This window comes from Lathyrus oleraceus, chromosome 7 (genome assembly GCF_024323335.1).
Source record: "Lathyrus oleraceus cultivar Zhongwan6 chromosome 7, CAAS_Psat_ZW6_1.0, whole genome shotgun sequence".
Taxonomy (NCBI): Eukaryota; Viridiplantae; Streptophyta; class Magnoliopsida; order Fabales; family Fabaceae; genus Lathyrus; species Lathyrus oleraceus.
In genome coordinates this window covers 296,432,600-296,451,826 of record NC_066585.1, presented here as the reverse complement: position 1 = coordinate 296,451,826, position 19,227 = coordinate 296,432,600, and the positions used below count along the sequence as shown (strand labels likewise).

Sequence of the window (19,227 nt, the reverse complement as noted above, 5' to 3'; positions counted from 1 at the left end):
TGTAAAGACATAAATGTCCTATTATATTATCTTCACCAACACAAACCCATTTATGCATGGATCCATAATAAATAAATAAATAAATTTCATAACATACATATATAATCAAAATATGTTTCTCCGAACATAATTAACAAACACCAACAACATAAAACGTAATTCTTCAACTTCAAACGTGAGGATGTTTTATGATTCTCTGCAGCACAACAGTTCTTGCTCTCCTAATGTCCCTGCTACAAACATCAGCTTGAACTCCTAAATCTTCAACATTCTTCATAAACACACCAAGCTTCTTCTTTATCTCCTCAATTCCAATCTTCACAGCTTCTTCTTCAATCGCAAAATCAACATTATGCAACAAAGATTCGATCTCGATTTCAAGCCGATCGATAAGTACGCGAATATTGTCCAGATCTTTAATAGCTACATAAGTCCCAGCCTGCATTGAACCAATAACTTCTTTCTGTCCTTTCAATGCATTCTCATAGTTTCTCCAAAGCGAATCAATCCATTTCCCCATCGATCCGATCGGGATCGCTGATGCTGCGGCTAACGCCGCAGCAACCGCCGGAGCAGCAATAGCTGCTGCCACAACCGAACATATTAAAACAGCTGCGAAAGTAGCCACAAATATCATACTCGAAACTTTCCTCCATGAATGAATGCGATTCAGCTTCTTATCGAGCTTGTTCTTTCTCAGTTGAAGCTTCTCCAGCATTAAAATCTGTTGTCTATAAACAGATTGAAAGATTTGGAAAAACTCTTCCGTGAAAGGATCACCCGCTGTTTTAAAATTCTTCAATTCTTGTAATGTTCTTAAGTAGCATTTATCTTCGGATTCAGATTCTTCTTCGAACCGCTGAATCGCTACGAGAATAAGCAACTGGCTATCCCTAGCTCTTTTCAAACACTTTTCCAATGCAGTGCAGAAATCCAATGTTTGTAAACTGTTTTCAAAATATTCTTCCACTAATTCAAACAGATCCTCACTTTTCCATATGTCTTTCTTGCAGTCCAAGATTACTTTCACAACTTCCTGATTCATCTCAAGGAGACATTCTGTGATTTGTTTTAACGAATCGAACGAAAGAGCGCGAACTTCTACGCCGGAAGCTAGAGTATTAATGACTTGATTTGTCCTAGTTTGAAGCGTTGAATCAAATGTCTGCAAATCTATATCTACCTTGCATGCCGCTTCATAGGAGCTTAGTTCAGTTTTGTAGTGCAATTCAGTAGTCGTAAAATTAACCGCAGATGATGTTCCTGGAGTCTTCTTGCTCACATGACTCCCCATTATGACTTCAATTGAGAAACGCTCTATAAAAACACAAAAAGAATCATCTCAAAAGAGTTGCAAAGATGAGAAACATCATTATCATTATCATGAATATAATCCAAGAAACAAGAAAAAAACAAAATACAAAGAGATTATATATGAATTCACAAACAAGTGAAATAAAAGAGATCCAAATAGATAGAGATTTAAGAAAAGTTCAAACCTTTGAAAGAGATGGAATACGATAATGAATCCAAGACAGCGACAATGAAGAAAGTATATATGGCTAGTTACCTAAAAAGGGTGATGAAAGAAATTGTGGTGGAAGATGAATGCAGAATCTTAAAGGTATTAAGAAGCAAGAAAACGTATAGTTAATAATTGCTTGCACGCATGAAGAAAAATAGAATGAAAACGAACACAAGAAGCAAAGCAACAACACTTGTTATCACACTGAGTTTTGAAGGGGAAAGCAACAAAGAAAATGAGATAGAAGCAACACAAGAAGCGCAAGATTCGGGTTATATTTATAAGTAGTTAACAACACAACACAACACAAGTCAGAAGATACATTAATATTATATTATATATGTGAGGTTAATTGTTCAACAAGTTTCTAAAGGGAATGAATGAATGAATGGATTCAATATAACTAAACACGTTGTGCTTGCAACAGCTGTAATATTTTTACGCCAAAATTATAGAAAGTGATAAATATTTGGGCTCCATATGAATTTATGACCATATGAAAATTTGACTGGTTGTTAATAATTGCTTGGGGCCCACTCTAAATGTTTGTTAACCTTGTAGTTTTTTTTGGATTTATATTGAGATAAGAGTAAATGACAAATGTTTTTGGACACATCACTCCTTCTTATTTTGTCAAATAATAATAATTAAAAAAATATAAATATCATTAAGTAAATAAAAACAAATTTTCCATTTATAGTAAATTAAAAGATAGACATAAAAACTAAAGCATATACTTTTTAATTATTCAATATAAAAAAATAAAGAAAAAGTAAAGAATTATATATTTTTAATAAAATAATACATTTATCTTTTATGATAACTTATTAAATAGATATACATTGTATATATCACATACAAAAAACTTAAGCATGTTTGATATATAATATATATAATATAAATAAAATAACATAAAATTTTATTGGAAGTCCTTAATAATTCAAATGCTTGATAGAAGCTTTAAAAAGCACTGCAGTGAAAACAGCTTATTGGATAAGTTGTTTTGGAAATAAGCTATTTTTGCAATTCTGTTTTTTCTGTTATTCTTGAGCCTGTTTGTGGTTCCAATTTGTACCCTATAAATAGACATTGTATGTCATAGTTGAAAGGTTAATGCCATATGATTCAATTCTCTCAATCTTTCTCTATTTCTCTATCTCTCTCTATTCACATTATCATCTTCATCTTTCCCAAACACACTGTTTTTCACCATTCCATTTCTGGTTTTTTCCAACATTTGGCATCAAGAGCTTTGGTTCTAATCCAATTCCGCTGCAATCATGACCGTTTCAAACGATAAAATACCTACCAATCTTCCAATCCTTGACTCGAAAAACTACGACAAATGGGCGAAGCAAATGAAGGTTTTGTTCGGCTATCAAGACGTTCTTGAGGTGATCAAAGATGGTGTTACGTCTCTCGTCGAAGGAGCTACGGATGCTCAAAAGGCTACGTTCAAAGAAGAGAAGAAGAAGGATTACAAAGCGCTGTTCTTGATCCAGTCTTGTGTCGATGGTGACAACTTTGAAAAAGTAGGCGATTGCGATTCCGCAAAGCAAGCGTGGGAGATTCTTGAGAAGGCTTATGCAGGGGCTGCCAAAGCCAAAGTGGTGAGGTTACAAACTCACAAGCGACAGTTCGAGTTAATGCAAATGGAGGACAAGGAGTCGATAAACGATTATGTGACGCGTATTACGCGTGTGGTGAATCAAATCAAGTCGTGCGGGGAAACTACGGTAGAGCAGAATGTTGTGTCGAAGATCTTGCGTTCTTTAACGCCAAGATTCGACAACATTGTCGTTGCGCTTGAAGAATCGAAGGATTTATCGTCGTTGTCGAAGGAGGAGCTTCAAAGCTCACTAGAAGCTCATGAACAACGAATGGATGAGAGGGGAAACGATAAAGCGAAGTCGGAAATAGCACTACAAGCGCAACTTCATGAGAAGAGTAAACGATCGGAGAGGAAAGGGCATCCGAGAGGGAAGTCCAATTTCCAGAATTTTGGTGGTAGAGATTCACAAAATTCAAAGGGGCAAAAAGGTGAGGGAAGCTCCAAGGAGGGTGATCAAGGAACCCACAAGCCATTCGACAAAAGTAACGTGAAGTGTTACAATTGTCAAAAGCTTGGGCATTTCACAAAGTATTGCCACGCGAAACGAAGAGAAAATCACGCGGATGAGGCGAAGTTTGCTAGGGAAGAAGCGAATGATGATAATACGCTTCTTGTGATGATCACGGAAGAGAATTATGGCATGAGAAAAGGGCTGGACAGCAGTGGCAGCAGTGCATACAATTCTGCAGAAACGCGTTCGGAGAAAAACGCAATGGTAACGGTTCGAGATGGAATTCAAAGTAGCGATGAGTGGTACTTGGATTCTGGTTGTTCGACTCATATGACGGGAAGAAAGGATTGGTTTGTCAAGACCAATCAAGCCACGAAGAATAAAGTGAGATTTGCCGATGATACGACGTTATCCGCCGATGGCGTTGGAGATGTCTTGATCGTGAAGAAAGATGGTGGTCGCTCATTGATCAAGGATGTGCTGTACATTCCAGGAATCAAATGTAATCTCTTGAGCATTGGCCAACTACTCGAGAAAGATTACATTATTCGCATGGAAAATAAGGTATTGCGCGTTTTGGACCGAAAGGGAGTTTTGGTACTTAAAGCACCGATGGTTGCCAATCGAACTTTCAAGATAGCATTGAAAGTAATGGAGCATCGATGTTTAGCTACAGCGGCAACTCGTGAGGAGTGGTTGTGGCATTACCGTCTTGGTCATCTCAATTTTCGAGACCTCGACGCGTTGCATAGACATGGTATGGTGACCGGGCTGCCAAGAATCGTGGTTCCAGCTGAGTTGTGTGTTGAATGTGTTCAAGGGAAGCAACACAAGAGTGTTTTCAGCAAGGATACAGGTCATAGGACCAAGCATCTTCTTGAGGTGGTGTATTCGGACGTGTGTGGGCCGATGCAAGTCAATTCGTACGGAGGTAACCGCTACTTTGTCACGTTTATTGATGATTTCAGTAGGAAGCTGTGGATTTATCTAATCAAGAGGAAGGATGAGGTGTTTGATATGTTCAAACGATTTAAATCCATGGTTGAGCGACAAAGTAGTCACAAACTCAAAATTCTCAAAACCGATGGAGGAGGAGAATTTACTTCGAGGGAATTTGGGAGTTATTGTGACGATGAGGGTATTGTGCGTGAGGTTGTACCACCCTATACGCCTCAGCAAAATGGTGTTGCCGAGAGAAAAAATCGGACGATTATGAACATGGTGCGTAGCATGTTGAAAGCGAAAAATCTTCCGAAAGAGTTGTGGGGAGAAGCTGTTTCTACAGCTGCCTATTTGATAAACAGGTGTCCTACAAAGAAGCTGGACAAGGTTACTCCAGAAGAGGTATGGTGTGGACACAAGCCAAGTTTGAGTCACTTGCGTGTTTTCGGTTCGGTAGCGTTTCGACATATTCCGGGTCAGATTCGAAAGAAATTAGATGACAAGGGTGAAATGATGTTGCTGGTTGGTTATCATCCTACCGGAGGCTACAAGCTGTTTGATATGAGTAACAAGAAGATTGTGATAAGTCGAGATGTGACTGTGGACGAGTTTCGGCAGTTTGATAGCAGAAAATCTGCCATATCAGTTCAGGAAATCGATTTGCCTCAAGATGAAATCGATTTCATGCAGGAAAATCAGCATTCTGGAGCTGCTGGAACTGGTTCTGGTGAGGTTGAAATCGATTTGCCTCAAGGTGAAATCGATTTCATGCAGGAAAATTTGAATTCTCAGCCTGCTGAAGGTACTGTACAGCAACCTTTTGTAACCGAAACAGGTGAATCAAGTAGACGACCAACAAGGCAAAGAGGATTGCCTCAAAGACTCCGTGATTGTGAATTATTCCGAGATAGCGAGATCAACAATGAGGGTGATCTTATTCACTTCGCTCTAATGGCCGAATCCGAATCGGTGAATACGGAGGAGGCATTAAGCGATCCAAAGTGGATGTGTGCGATGAAAGAAGAACTGAATTCGATTGAGAAGAACAGTACTTGGATGTTGGTTGATTTACCGAAAGGTAAAAAGGCGATAGGTGTGAAGTGGGTCTACAAAGTGAAAGCGAATCCGAAAGGCGAGATAATCAAGCATAAAGCTCGATTAGTAGCGAAGGGATTTTTGCAAAAGGAAGGGATAGACTTCGATGAAGTGTTTGCTCCAGTTGCAAGGCATGAAACCATTCGGTTAGTTGTTGCGAAGGCAAATAACAACAGCTGACCGTTGTATCAAATGGACGTCAAATCTGCGTTTTTGAATGGTCCACTTGATGAGGAGGTATATGTGAGACAGCCACCTGGTTTTGTGATCAAAAATCAAGAGGCAAAGGTCTATAAGTTGAGGAAGGCACTCTATGGTTTGAAACAAGCTCCAAGAGCTTGGAACAAACGCATAGATGGATTTCTTAGCGATGTTGGTTTCAAGAAATGCGTATCCGAACATGGAGTTTATGTGAAACCGGATGCAAGTGAGGGAGTAATCATTCTTTGTCTTTATGTGGACGATTTGTTGATTACCGGCAACTGTGAAAAGAACATTTCAAAGTTCAAAGGAGAGCTTACGAAGGAATTTGAAATGAGTGATCTTGGTATCATGAAATACTTCTTAGGCATAGAGTTCCAAAGGACAAAATTGGGACTGCTCATGCACCAAAGAAGGTATGCCATGGAAATTCTGAAGAGGTGTGATATGGAGCATTGCAATGCTGCCACAACACCAGCCGAGACACGATTACAGCTGTCCAAGAGTGAAGAAGAACAAGATGTGGATCCTACTCAATACCGGAGATTGATAGGATCATTGCGTTACTTGTGCAATACGCGGCCAGATTTGGCGTTTAGTGTCGGTATTGCGAGTAGATTCATGGAGAGGTCGAAGGTATCACACTTGGCAGCAGTTAAGAGGATCCTTAGATATGTGAAAGGTACTCTTGGTTGTGGAATTTTGTTTCCGGCAAGCGACATGGGCAGAAGTTGTGAGTTACTCGGATACACCGATTCCAATTGGTGCGGAGATAAGGATGATCGAAAGTCTACGGCGGGGTATCTCTTTATGTTCGGTAAGGCACCAATCTCTTGGTGTTCGAAAAAGGAACCGGTTGTAGCCCTCTCTTCTTGCGAGGCCGAGTATATAGCAGCGTCGATGTGTGCATGCCAAGCTGTGTGGCTGGTGAATCTATGTAAGGAGTTGGACAGCAGGAGAAATGGGGCTGTTTTGCTACTTGTGGACAACATTTCAGCGATAAACCTTGCTAAGAATCCCATAGCACATGGGAGGAGCAAGCATATTGAAATGCGATTCTACTATTTGAGAGAATTGGTGACCTCCGGACAATTGTGTTTAGGGTACTGCAGAAGCGAAGAACAAGTCGCAGACTTGTTAACGAAAGGCGTGACAAGTGATGTGTTCAAGAGACTTGTGAAGAAGTTGAGCATGATGAGTGTGGAGCATTTGAATTAAGGTGGTGTATTGGAAGTCCTTAATAATTCAAATGCTTGATAGAAGCTTTAAAAAGCACTGCAGTGAAAACAGCTTATTGGATAAGTTGTTTTGGAAATAAGCTGTTTTTGCAATTCTGTTTTTTCTGTTATTCTTGAGCCTGTTTGTGGTTCCAATTTGTACCCTATAAATAGACATTGTATGTCATAGTTGAAAGGTTAATGCCATATGATTCAATTCTCTCAATCTTTCTCTATTTCTCTATCTCTCTCTATTCACATTATCATCTTCATCTTTCCCAAACACACTGTTTTTCACCATTCCATTTCTGGTTTTTTCCAACAAATTTGAAAAAATACCACTCATAACCTATGATAATATATAATACATTTTAATATAGTATTAATATATACAAATATTATATATTTCTAATGAATTATTAAATAAATTATATATAAGTCTATAGTATATCATAAACTAAAAAAAACTCATGTTTCCTTTCATCTATTTATTTAAAATGAAAAACATTTAATTCATTTGACTTTTGGACAATTTAAATGCTTTGGTAGCCATTAATTTAAATTGAGTATTCATATTTTTAGTGCATATAATTTTGAAATTTTAGTTTATCTTAAAATAAAATAAAATAAAATAAAAAAGTGATTGACATTGAGTTATAGTGTTTGATTGGTTGGAGGTATCGATACCAATTAAATTGAAGAATTCTTGAGTGTTCACCTTATTTTAATCAAATCAAATGAATCAATTTTAGAAAATAAAAATATCATTAAAATAGGTAATTGAAAACAAAATTGTCATTTATAGTAAGTTAAAAGGATAGACACTAAGAACAAAGCATATACTTTTTAATTATTCAACACAAAAAATAAAGAAAAATAACAATTATATATTTTTAATAAAATAATTAATACATTTATCGTTTATGATAATTTATTAAACAGGAGTAAATAATATACAATCTATATATCCCAGACAAAAACCGTGTGCTACCTTTCATCTTATTGTTTTTTTTTTCTTTTTTTTTTCTTTTCTTGTTGAATTCTTTACTTTTCAAAATGTTTACAATGTTTCTTTCTTTATTTTATTTTATTTAAAAAAAATCTAGGGATAGGCTAAGAAAAGATTACATTAAATATGCCAAAAGAAAATATAATTTAGATAATAAAAAAAGTATATAAAATAATTTTAATTAATAACTTAAAACTAATTCAATATACATTACTTAAATAAAATAGTTTTTCACAACATATTTATATTTTGACGTGGAACAGGAGATCAATGAGATATAGGTAGTAGTTTTTTCTTTAATTTATATTTGGACATGGAACATAAAATCAATGAGATAAAGATTGTGCAATAGTGTCAGTTTACGATATATGTAGCAAGAGTGTGCATGCAAGTTTAACATTTTAACGTCTAAGTTATTAAGATTAAAGATATGTAACTTTGCAAGAGTGCACGAATAATGTATATTATGGTATGTGACATAGCTTATATATAATAGGAAGTTGAAACCGACTATTTTGACCATCCTCACTATTTGTCTAACGGGTGCCGATCATATCTTCAATTTGGGGTTGGAAATACAACTAGTGGGAGTAGTTGGACTTGGGAAGATGTGCATTAAATGTCTGTCTTATAGCCAAAAAATTTCACTGTTAAAGCTCTCCATGTCGCTCTAGATTTCATGGTGAATGTGATATTTTTAGAGTACTCGAGTGTCGTGGGAGGATCGAGCCCAAATAGGGATCATTGATGGTGATAATGCATTTTCCTCGATCTTCTGCCGCCGATAATGAGGTTATCTACTTCCAAAATATAAAAGCCAAAGGGTAACTTTGATGTTTTTGATCATCTTGCTTGTGAGACCTTAAATATATTTGTGTTCTTTCAACTATGCTTGACCCCATGCTTTATTGTCATTCTTCTTCTCAGTCTTTTTCCTATATTCTGACCTCCCTCCCAGTGCTCAGGCGACTCGACTTATTCATATACCAGAATATGTGATTCTTGAAGGTAATGATCTTGACTCCCTTCTTATTTCATTTGCTTGTTGTTTGTCAGGATTCTTGGGGTGATTGTCATGGAAAAATTGAAATATGACATTGTGGTAAAAATTGTAGGTGTTACTGTAGACATTGATCTCAGGGAAGTCGTTGAGGGATTTTTCTTTGATAAAGATATAATGCGTAGGTGATTTCTATTAACTAAGTGACTTCAAACACAAGAGAGGAGGGGAAGGGGGGCAGAATTGTGTTATTTGATTTTTGAATTTGTTTTGCAAAATGATTGATTTTAAGAAATGAGAAAATGAGAATCAGTATTATAAAATGAAATACTGAATAAATATAGAGAAAACACATCAGAAATTTATAGTGGCCTGACCTTAAACCACACAGCCTAATCCAGCTCCAAAGAGTTTCCTCTTGATATTTCCACAAAAATAACTTGAGCCTTTACGTCAGAATCAACCTAACAACGTTCCTTACACCAATGTTTTACCAGGTTTAACTTGAAACCTCAAAGTCATTTACAAAGATAAAAGAGAACTATGCTCTTGAATTACAATTTCAGTACAACAACACAACAACATAACTACACAACTCTCAATATAAGCCTTTCACTATCTCATCACTTAAACAATGAATAATGTATAAAAATAATTTTTATGAAGAGGTGGAATTGAGACATTAGAAATCAGAGATTGCAAATTTAGAAAAGCAGTTTTAATGTTATTAGGGATAAACCAAGTGTTGTTGTTCAAAAGGTCACTCACATTTTAAGTGAGGGTGTTGTGGTAAATATCAAGGATTTTAAAATTACGGGCCAAAGGTTCATTAACCAGCTATTAAGCCAAAAATTGATTAGAACATCATTTCCAATCAACTAATGAGTACTATCTTTGACTGTGCCAAAACATGATTTAAAGCTGCTCCATAAAGAAGATTTAATGTTGTGTGAAATGGTTCCATTATTTCTTATAATTCTAGAAGCAAGAAGTTGAGACCAACCTTTTAGATTGATAAAAGTTCCAACAAAGATACAGGTTCAAAGCTTCATTGAAAGTCTTTAAAGACCTTAATCCAAGACCTTGTTCCTTGAGAATTTTGAAGCAAGTTTTCCAAGTCACAATAATCGCTTTCTTCTTTTCAAAGTTACAACTCCAAATGAAGCTTCTCGTCCTGGTTTCAGTAGTTCTGATTATTCTAGAAGGCCAGATGTAAATGGAAATGCAGTGCATAAGCATACTTTGAATCACTGATTTGACCAACTACACTCTTCAGTAATTGAATGAAGACTTGCCTTCCAAGCTACAAGTTTGAGCCTCACCTTGTCTGCTATGAACTAAAAGTGTTGAGCTTTTGTTCTTCCAATAAAAATAGAGGCTCCCAGATATAAGAAATTAGGAAAATCTATAGAGAAGCCTAGAATTTTATACAATTTTTGTGTGTTTAGTACTTGTCATTTCTCCTGCATAAATAAGAGATTTAGATGCATTACAAATTTGACCAGAACAACTAGCATAATTAGAAATAAGATTGGCAATAACTTTGATATATTTTTGATCCCCTATACAAAAGATCATGATATCATCTGCATAGAGGGTATGATAAGGCACTTTGTAATGTCTAGACCCCTTGATCAATGATATCCGATTCTCCGCTACCAACTTTGAGACTCTTCTACTTAACACTTCTTCAGGCAGGAAAAAGAGAAAAAGAGAATGAGGATATCCTTTCCTCACACCATTAGAACATTTGAAGAATCCAAATTTATTAATATGCATGCCTAGTGAAAGGAAAGCATGTTAAAGAATCACATGAATCCACTTGCAGAATTTGTTGTTGAAACCAAAGAAAGCAAGAGTCTTAAGAAGGAAAGGCCGAACTCAAAGTATCAAAGGCTTTGGAAATGTTAATTTTAAGAGCCACATTGCCTCCAAATTCTTTATTATTTAAGATATTTATATAGCTAATAAAAAGTAAAGAATCTTCAAAGAATAATTCGGCCATTTGAAAGTATATGGATTATTCTACATTGATAGGGAAATGCGCCAGTGAAAGCAGATATTGCCCATGTTTATGTAATTTCTATAATTTATGCGGAATTCACGTAATAGAAGTGACATGGATCATGCGATTAAGTTAGAGTAAGAACTATAACCCCAGGTCTTGCTTGCCCCAATTGAAATTTAAGTGATTTTTCAAATAAGCTATTTACATTTAAGCTGTTTTACCAAAATCCATATTTTCTATTTCTCTAGATATACACCAATAAAACGTAATTAGGTACTTATGCCATTGGTCTTTGTGGTTCGAGATCTTTTACTACTTCGCATAGTCGTTCACTTGCGGCTGTATCATTGGTGCTTAAGAAGAAGAAGCTTGCAGAAAATTGGACTTTTACATGACATGGTGATGATGATTTGGCCATATATGGTGTGACCATTGACAATGTTGTCAATTTTAAATAAGAGACGTGTGCATGTAGGAAATGGGAAAAAAATAGTCCAACGAAGGAATAAGAAAATATCGATAAAACCTTTAAAAATAGAATAATGGTCGTCGCAACCATATTCGGATTCAAAAGTCGATTATGCAAGGGAAAGGTATTAGCATCCCTCATGTCCGTTGTACTCAACGGGAACCTTTTAGTCTAATTTGCGATTTGAATGTTAGCTGGTGTCGTTTGTTTTCTTTGAGTGATAAAAAGATTGAAAAAAAGAGATGGATGGAAACCTCAGAAAGGGGGAAATTGAGGTTTTTTATTAGTGTGCTTGCCAAGATCTCGGAATCTCGTGCCCACGTATCCTTATGGTGTAATAAGCAAATCAGAGCATTCGTAGTTCGGGGAACTACGGTTTATGGGTGTCTTTTAATGAACACGTGTTTAGATCACATTCTAAAGGCTAAACATTTGGCTTGTCTGCTCTCGGCAGAGGCTTAAGCACTAGTTTGTTATGTGCGTTAGAAGGGATTGAATAATGTTCTTTATGAAAAGATTTTTGGTCACATGGGGTGACAAGTTGGATTAGTATATTGAATATTTTGTTTGATTGGTTTCGATCGCACGGGGGCGAGAAAAGATAGGTTTGATGTGTTGAGATATTTTGTTGGATGACGATTACTTGGATAGTCGAGTAAAGTAACTCGTATCCAAATAGTCGAGAAGAGGAATCGAAGGCTCAAGACCATGTCCTGTTTCATCCTTAGTTATATAAGGGTTTAATAATAGTTAAGGTGTTTTGAATGGATGACAAATACTCGAATAGTCGAGTAAGGTAACTCGTATCCAAGTATTTAGAAAAGGGAATAGAAGGCTTTGAACCAATTTCTTTTTCATCTAATTAATTATGAAAACACATCATAAATTTATAGTGGTTTGACCTTAACCCACACGGTCTAATCCAGCTCCAAAGAGTTTCCTCTTGATATTTCCAGTAAAATAACTTGAGCTTTTACATCAGAATCAACCTAACAACGCTCCTTACATAAATGTTTTACTAGATTTAACTTGAAACCTCAAAGTCATTTACAAAGATAAAAGAGAACTATGCTTTTGAATTACAATTTCAGTACAACAACAGAACAACATAACTACACAACTCTCAATGTAAGCATTTCACTATCTCATCGCTTAAACAATGAATAATGTATAAAAACAAATTTTATGAAGAGTTGGAATTTAGACATTAGAAATCAGAGATTCCAAATTTAGAAAAGAAATTTTAATGTTATTAGGGATAAACCAAGTGTTGTTGTTCAAAAAGTAACTCACCTTTGAAGTGAGGGTGTTGTGATAAATATCAAGGATTTTATAATTATGGTCCAAAGGTTCATTAACCAGCTATCAAGCCAAAAATTGATTAGAGCATCATTGCCAATCAACTAATGAGTACTATCTTTGACTGTGCCAAATCATGATTTGAAGCTGCTCCATAAAGAGGATTTAATGTTGTGTGAAATGGTTCCATCGTTTCTTATAATTCTAGAAGCAAGGAGTTGAGACCAACCTTTTGGATTGATAAAAGTTCCAACAAAGATACAGGTTCGTAGCTTCATTGCAAGTCTTTAAAGACCTTAATCTAAGAATTCATTCGTTGAGAATTTTAAAGCAAGTTTTCCAAGGCACAATAATCGTTTTCTTCTTTTCAAAGTTACAAATCCAAATGAAGCTTCTCATCCTGGTTTCAATAGTTTCAATTATTCTAAAAGGCCAGTTGTAAATGCAGATGCAGTGCATAAGCATTCTCTGAATCACTGATTTGAGCAACTGCACTCTTCAATAATTGAAAAAAGACTTGCCTTCCAAGCTACAAGTTTGAGCCTCACCTTATCAGTTATGAACTGAAAGTGTTTAGCTTTAGGTCTTCCAATAAAAATAGATCCTCCCAGATACAAGAAATTAGGAAAATCTAGAGAGAAGCCTAGAATTTTATCCAATTTTTTGTGTTTAGTCCTTTTCATTTCTCCTGCATAAATAAGAGATTTATACACATTACAAATTTGACCAGAACAACTAGCATAATTAGAAAGCAGATTGGCAATAACTTTGATATATTTTTGATACCCTCTACAAAAGATCATGATATCATCTGCATAGGGGGTATGATAAAGCACTTTGTAATGTCTAGACCCCTTGATCAATGATATCCGATTCTCCGCTACCAACTTTGAGACTCTTCTACTTAACACTTCTTCAGGCAGGAAAAAGAGAATAAGAGAATGAGGATATCCTTTCCTCACACCATTAGAACATTTGAGGAATCCAAATTTATTAATATTCATGCCTAGGGAAAGGAAAGCATGTTGAAGAATCACATGAATCCACTTGCAGAATTTGTTGTTGAAACCAAAGAAAGCAAGAGTCTTAAGAAGGAAAGGTCGAACTCAAAGTATCAAAGGCTTTGGAAATGTTAATTTTAAGAGCCACATTGCCTCCAAATTCTTTATTATTTAAGAGATTTATATAGCTAAGAAAAAGTAAAGAATCTTCAAAGAAAAATTCGGCCGTGTGAAAGTATATGGATTATTCTACGTCGATAGGGAAATGCGCTAGCGAAAGTAGATATTGCCCATGTTTATGTAATTTCTATAATTTATGTGAAATTCACATAATAGAAGTGACATGGATCATGCGATTGTGTTATAGTAAGAACTATAACCCCAAATCCTGCTTGCCTCAATTGAGATTTAAGTGATTTTTCAAATAAGTTGTTTTACCAAAATCCATATTTTATATTTCTCTAGATATACATGTCGCATTACGCGAAAAACCGGCGGGAAAACGAAACAACAGAGCCGCCACCGTACGTTATTTATCCCAAAAGAGGGAAAGGAAACGCTCGAAGTAAACCTGGAAAAGATATGGTCTCGCGACGAAAGAGAGATGGAATCGGGAGTCGGTTATGCGAAGGGAAGGTCTTAGCACCCCTACGCATCCGTCGTACTCGACGGGATCCACACTCAGAAAGAAAGGACAAGGTTGCTAAAAACTGATCACAAACTGCACAAGGCTGGAAGGAACACACAGAAAGACAAGAGAAACAGGACTCGGCAGGATATCGCATCCTGGGCCTACGTAGTCTATCAGGCACAGACATCAGAGTCGACGTAGTTCGGGACAGGGGAAACGTGCTCGCTAGGATGTCGCATCCTATGCATACGTATCTTCTCTAACCAGAGAAGAATCAGGGCACTCGTAGCTCGGCTAACGCACGCCAAACAAAACACAAACAGGAAACCGACTGCCAATCGCTGGGCTTACGTCAGACTCCACAGAAACAAGCAAACATGGAAACCGAATGCCAATCGCTGGACTTATATCAGACTCCGAACCAACAAACACACACAGGAAACCAACTGCCAATCGCTGGACTTACGTCAGACTCCTACCAGAAAGGGAGAAACAACTCACACAAACAAAACAAAAGGTTGCCTGGAGAGATCAACTCATCTCCTGCCTACGTACCTCATCTGGTATGAGGATCAGGGCGACGTAGTTCCCCTAAACAGGGAAAGAACTCTTGTCCTAACCAGAGACAAAGGGAGACACAAGCTACTAGGGAGACTACGACTCGAGCCTAGAAGTTGTCATGCATACGATCCCTATGTTGAGGTTTCTATCCTAACTTGCACAGGAAGCAAGCTATCCTACACAGCACAGGCAAACACATACAAGCACAAATAAGCAAGCACACACACTATATGCACACAGATGGGCTCATACAAGGCTAGGCTTTGGTCAAGGGGTCATGTCAACCTCGACAAACAAGCCACTGGAAAAGGGTATGATTAGCTCTTAACCCTAACATTGAGAGTTAGGGTGAAGCAGATGAAATGGGGAGTGAGGGTAAGACCTCACAGCTCTTATCCCTGGCCTGGGAGAGCTTGACTCAAAATAGAAAGGTGTGGGAGTTCAGAATGTAGGAACTCTTCTCCACAGATGACTGACTCAACATGATCTTGGGTTCTTATTCACAATGCATCAACACATGGTGTGTGAGCAAAGTGAATGACACACTGAATAGCAGGGGATGGATTGCACATCCCTTTTATCTGCCAATTGCCTCTTAAGAGGTCTTTACCTGCTTGGCACAAAAGTAAACATTCACAAGCATTGCCTCTTAAGGAGGGCTTCAGACAGGTGCCTGCCCACATAACAGGACAGGTCTTCCAGACTACATGAAGTCATAGAAATTATACCTCAGTGGTTAAGCAACCAAGCAAAGCAAAAGCAAGTTCAAAAGAACTCAAAGCAACTTAGGTACCTGTGAAAAATCTAAACCAATCAGTTCAACTATACAGACAAACAGACAACAAGCAATAACAAATAGACAGACAATGTTCACAATGTGCAAGCCACAAGGCAAACTCAAATGAGCTAACATCAACCTACAAAACACACAAGTTTTAGTAATCAAGAGCAAACATCAAAAGGTCCCATATCAAAATCATTAATCATGTTCATTTCATAAACAAAACATGGCAAGGTATGCAAGTTGTGAGCACATTGAGACATCAGCAGAAACAAATGCACATTAAATCAAAAATGACTCCAAAAATCTTGACAAAATTCATGAGTAAACAGGACATATAACATGATCATCACACAAAAAATCAGAGGCATTGGACATCATTAGGCATGGCAATCACTTTGATAAATCAAGACAAGCACATGTGTGACACAAATTGTCACACCAAGTTAGCATAGGCATAAAACAGAGATGGATTATGGAAAAAATCTCAAACCAAAGCCAAAACATCACTCAAAATGTCTAGAAATAGCATGCAAAATTTCAGAATCATTGGATAAGAAACAAGCATTTTATGATCAAATGAATAAGGCAATATCAAACATGTATACATGTGCAATCAACCTAGGATAAATCATTTTTTAAGCCAGGCACAACTTGCAATTTAATAATCACAAAAAAGTAGACAATATGAGGATCACAATGCAAAAAATTGGAGGTCATTTGATGCATTTTTCAATTTTAAATGATTTTTTGAAGTTTGGAGAAATTTTGAAAATGAAAATGGAGCTAAGGTATCAAATGTGGAGGGAAAAGGATAATTGGCAAAGCAATTTGAAAATATGGCTTCGCTCGGTATCGAACCAGGGACGATTTTGAATCCCCTAGCGCACGCATCCAAAACGACTGTGTTTTGGTATTCAAACCCTAAACGCGCGCTGCATGGATTTCATAGCAAATTAAAAAAAACACATGTGAAATTCGTAGCTAAATGGCAGCGAAGTCGTAGCAAAACCTGGAGATGAAGAACACCATGCATGAACGATGAAGATCATGAAGATCTTCATCTGGAAATTTCCAGATTCAAAAAAATGTTCCAAAAATTGGTAAAACTTATATCAATCAACTCGCCATGCCACATACAACAAGGATCAAGCAAGGATTCATGCAAAAACACCATAACACGCTTGGATCGAAGGAATCAAAGATTAACATCAAAACTTTAATCACATGTAACTAACTCAAAACAACGCCAAATCACTCCAAATTTTCATCAGAATTACCACCATTCAATGATCTATACAACTAGCATAATGAATTTCAAAATCGAAGAGGTCGAAAAACTGACCTCTTGATGAACAGAATTGGATTCACGTGCTTCCAAGCCTTGCTGCGCTTCAGATCTTCTCCTATGATGCTTGTGAGATGAATGATGATGAAATGGAAGCTCAATGATGCACAAAACCAGCTCAATCTTCAACTGCCATGGATGCTTCAAGCTTCTACTCTATCTCAATGTGCCACGATTTCTTCTAAATCCACATCCAATTCTACTCAACAACACTTCATGATGATGAATTGAGCAAAAGAAAGTGTTCTTGTTTGAAGGATTTTGCAAAAAATGTGAGAGAAAAATTTGGAGAATTTGTTTGAATCTAGATCTGAAATCTGTTAATGACCAAAAACAGTTGTGATTAACCATTTATACTCCATGCTAAACCTGTTTTAATCATGTTTAAGCTAAATGCAAATGTGTTTAACCAATTTTGTGGTGTAAGTGCAAAAATGAAATTTTCACTCCATGCACCCCCATGCACGTGAACAATGCACATCCTTGGCCCAAAATGCCTTAAAATGAGTCCATGCACACTTGTGAATTGGTTTGGTATGCATATGTTCCACAAAAATGATTTTATGCAATTTCCTCCCAAAATCTTCATGAATGAACCAAAGGCCATGTAATGAGATTTTATGCCATGTGATGGTATGCTTGGAAAATACATGTTATAAGGATCAAAGTGCAAAAAGAACCACTCAATTTGGAGTTTTTTGTTTGAAAGTTATGCTCATTTGAAGTTTAAACCACACTTTGCCATGATTGGACCATAACTCCTCAACCATACATGAGAAATCCATGATCTTGGACTTTTTGGAAATGAGAAAGAAAGATCTTCAACTTTCATGTTGGACAAAATTCCATTTGAAGCTTTCTTGATGATGTAATGTTGAGTTGAAGTTGGTCAAAAACCTTTCCATTTTTGGAAAGTTCAAATTATAGGTCACTTGCTATTTTGGGAAAGTCTTGATCTGACTTCAAATTCTTCAATGTTGATGTTTGAAATGTCAAATGAGACTTGTTGGAACATGAATGAAGCCTCTCTAACCACTTCCCACCTCCAAATCCATGGTTGACTGTGCAGTTGACTTCTGTTGACTTTTGTGGGCCTCAAATGATTTGCACATGGACTGATGAGTTCTGAGCCTTCAACACTTGGCCAAACCACCTCAAAATGATCCTTGGGTCATATGAACTCGTTGTACCAACCCTAGGGCTTTGATCTCCTTGAAAAATGCTCTTGTTGCCTTGCACAGTGGAATTTCCTGACCGACCTTGCCTGATGCAATGCAATGACAATGCAATGTTAATGACCTAAAATGAAAATGTATATACAAATGGGAGGTGCAAATTTGAGGTGCTACAATACACCAATAAGACGTAATTTAGTACTTATGCCATTGGTCTTTATGGTTTGACATCTTTTACTACTTCGCATAGTCGTTCACTTGCGGCTGCATCGTTGGTGCTTGAGAAGAAGAAGAAAAAGCTTGCAGAAAATTGGACTTCTACATGGCATGGTGATGATGATTTGGCCGTATATGGTGTGACCATTGACAAAGTTGTCAATTTTAAACAAGAGATGTGTGCATGTAGGAAATGGGATTTATTTGGAATCCCAGGTAGTCATGCCATAACATGTATATGGCTAAACAAGAAAGAATCAAAAGAATATGTATCTGAATGTTCCAGGTCTGTGTCAACACTATGTGTCACATCTCGAAAAATACGGTTCCTCACGATGGTCGCGGAAAAAATAGTTCGAACAAAGTCGCCACCGAACTTTATTTATTACAACGAAGGAATATGAAAATATCGATAAAACCTTTAAAAACAGAATAATGGCCGTTGCAACCAAATTCGGGTTCGGGAGTCAATTACGTAAGGAGAAGGTATTAGCACCACTCACGTCCACTGTACTCAACAAGAACCTTTAAGTCTAATTTACGATTTGAATGTTAGTTGATGTCATTTGTTTTCTTCGAGTGATAAAAAGATTGAAAAAGAGAGATGGATGGAAACCTCAGAAAGGGGGAAATTAAGGTTTTTTATTAATGTGCTCGCCAAGATCTCGCAATCTCGTGCCTATGTA

General features: G+C 36.8%; 1 protein-coding gene across 1 annotated transcript; it reads right to left on the bottom strand.

The window, feature by feature from the left end:
- Positions 1-1,821, bottom strand: LOC127106798 (UPF0496 protein At4g34320). The gene is made up of 2 exons (XM_051044096.1): positions 1,500-1,821; positions 1-1,317 (listed from the first exon to the last, which is right to left on the bottom strand). Exon 2 carries the CDS (start codon positions 1,292-1,294, stop codon positions 170-172), a length of 1,125 nt encoding a protein of 374 aa, XP_050900053.1. The 5' UTR covers positions 1,295-1,317; positions 1,500-1,821; the 3' UTR covers positions 1-169.
- Between the last annotated feature and the right edge of the window lie 17,406 nt (positions 1,822-19,227).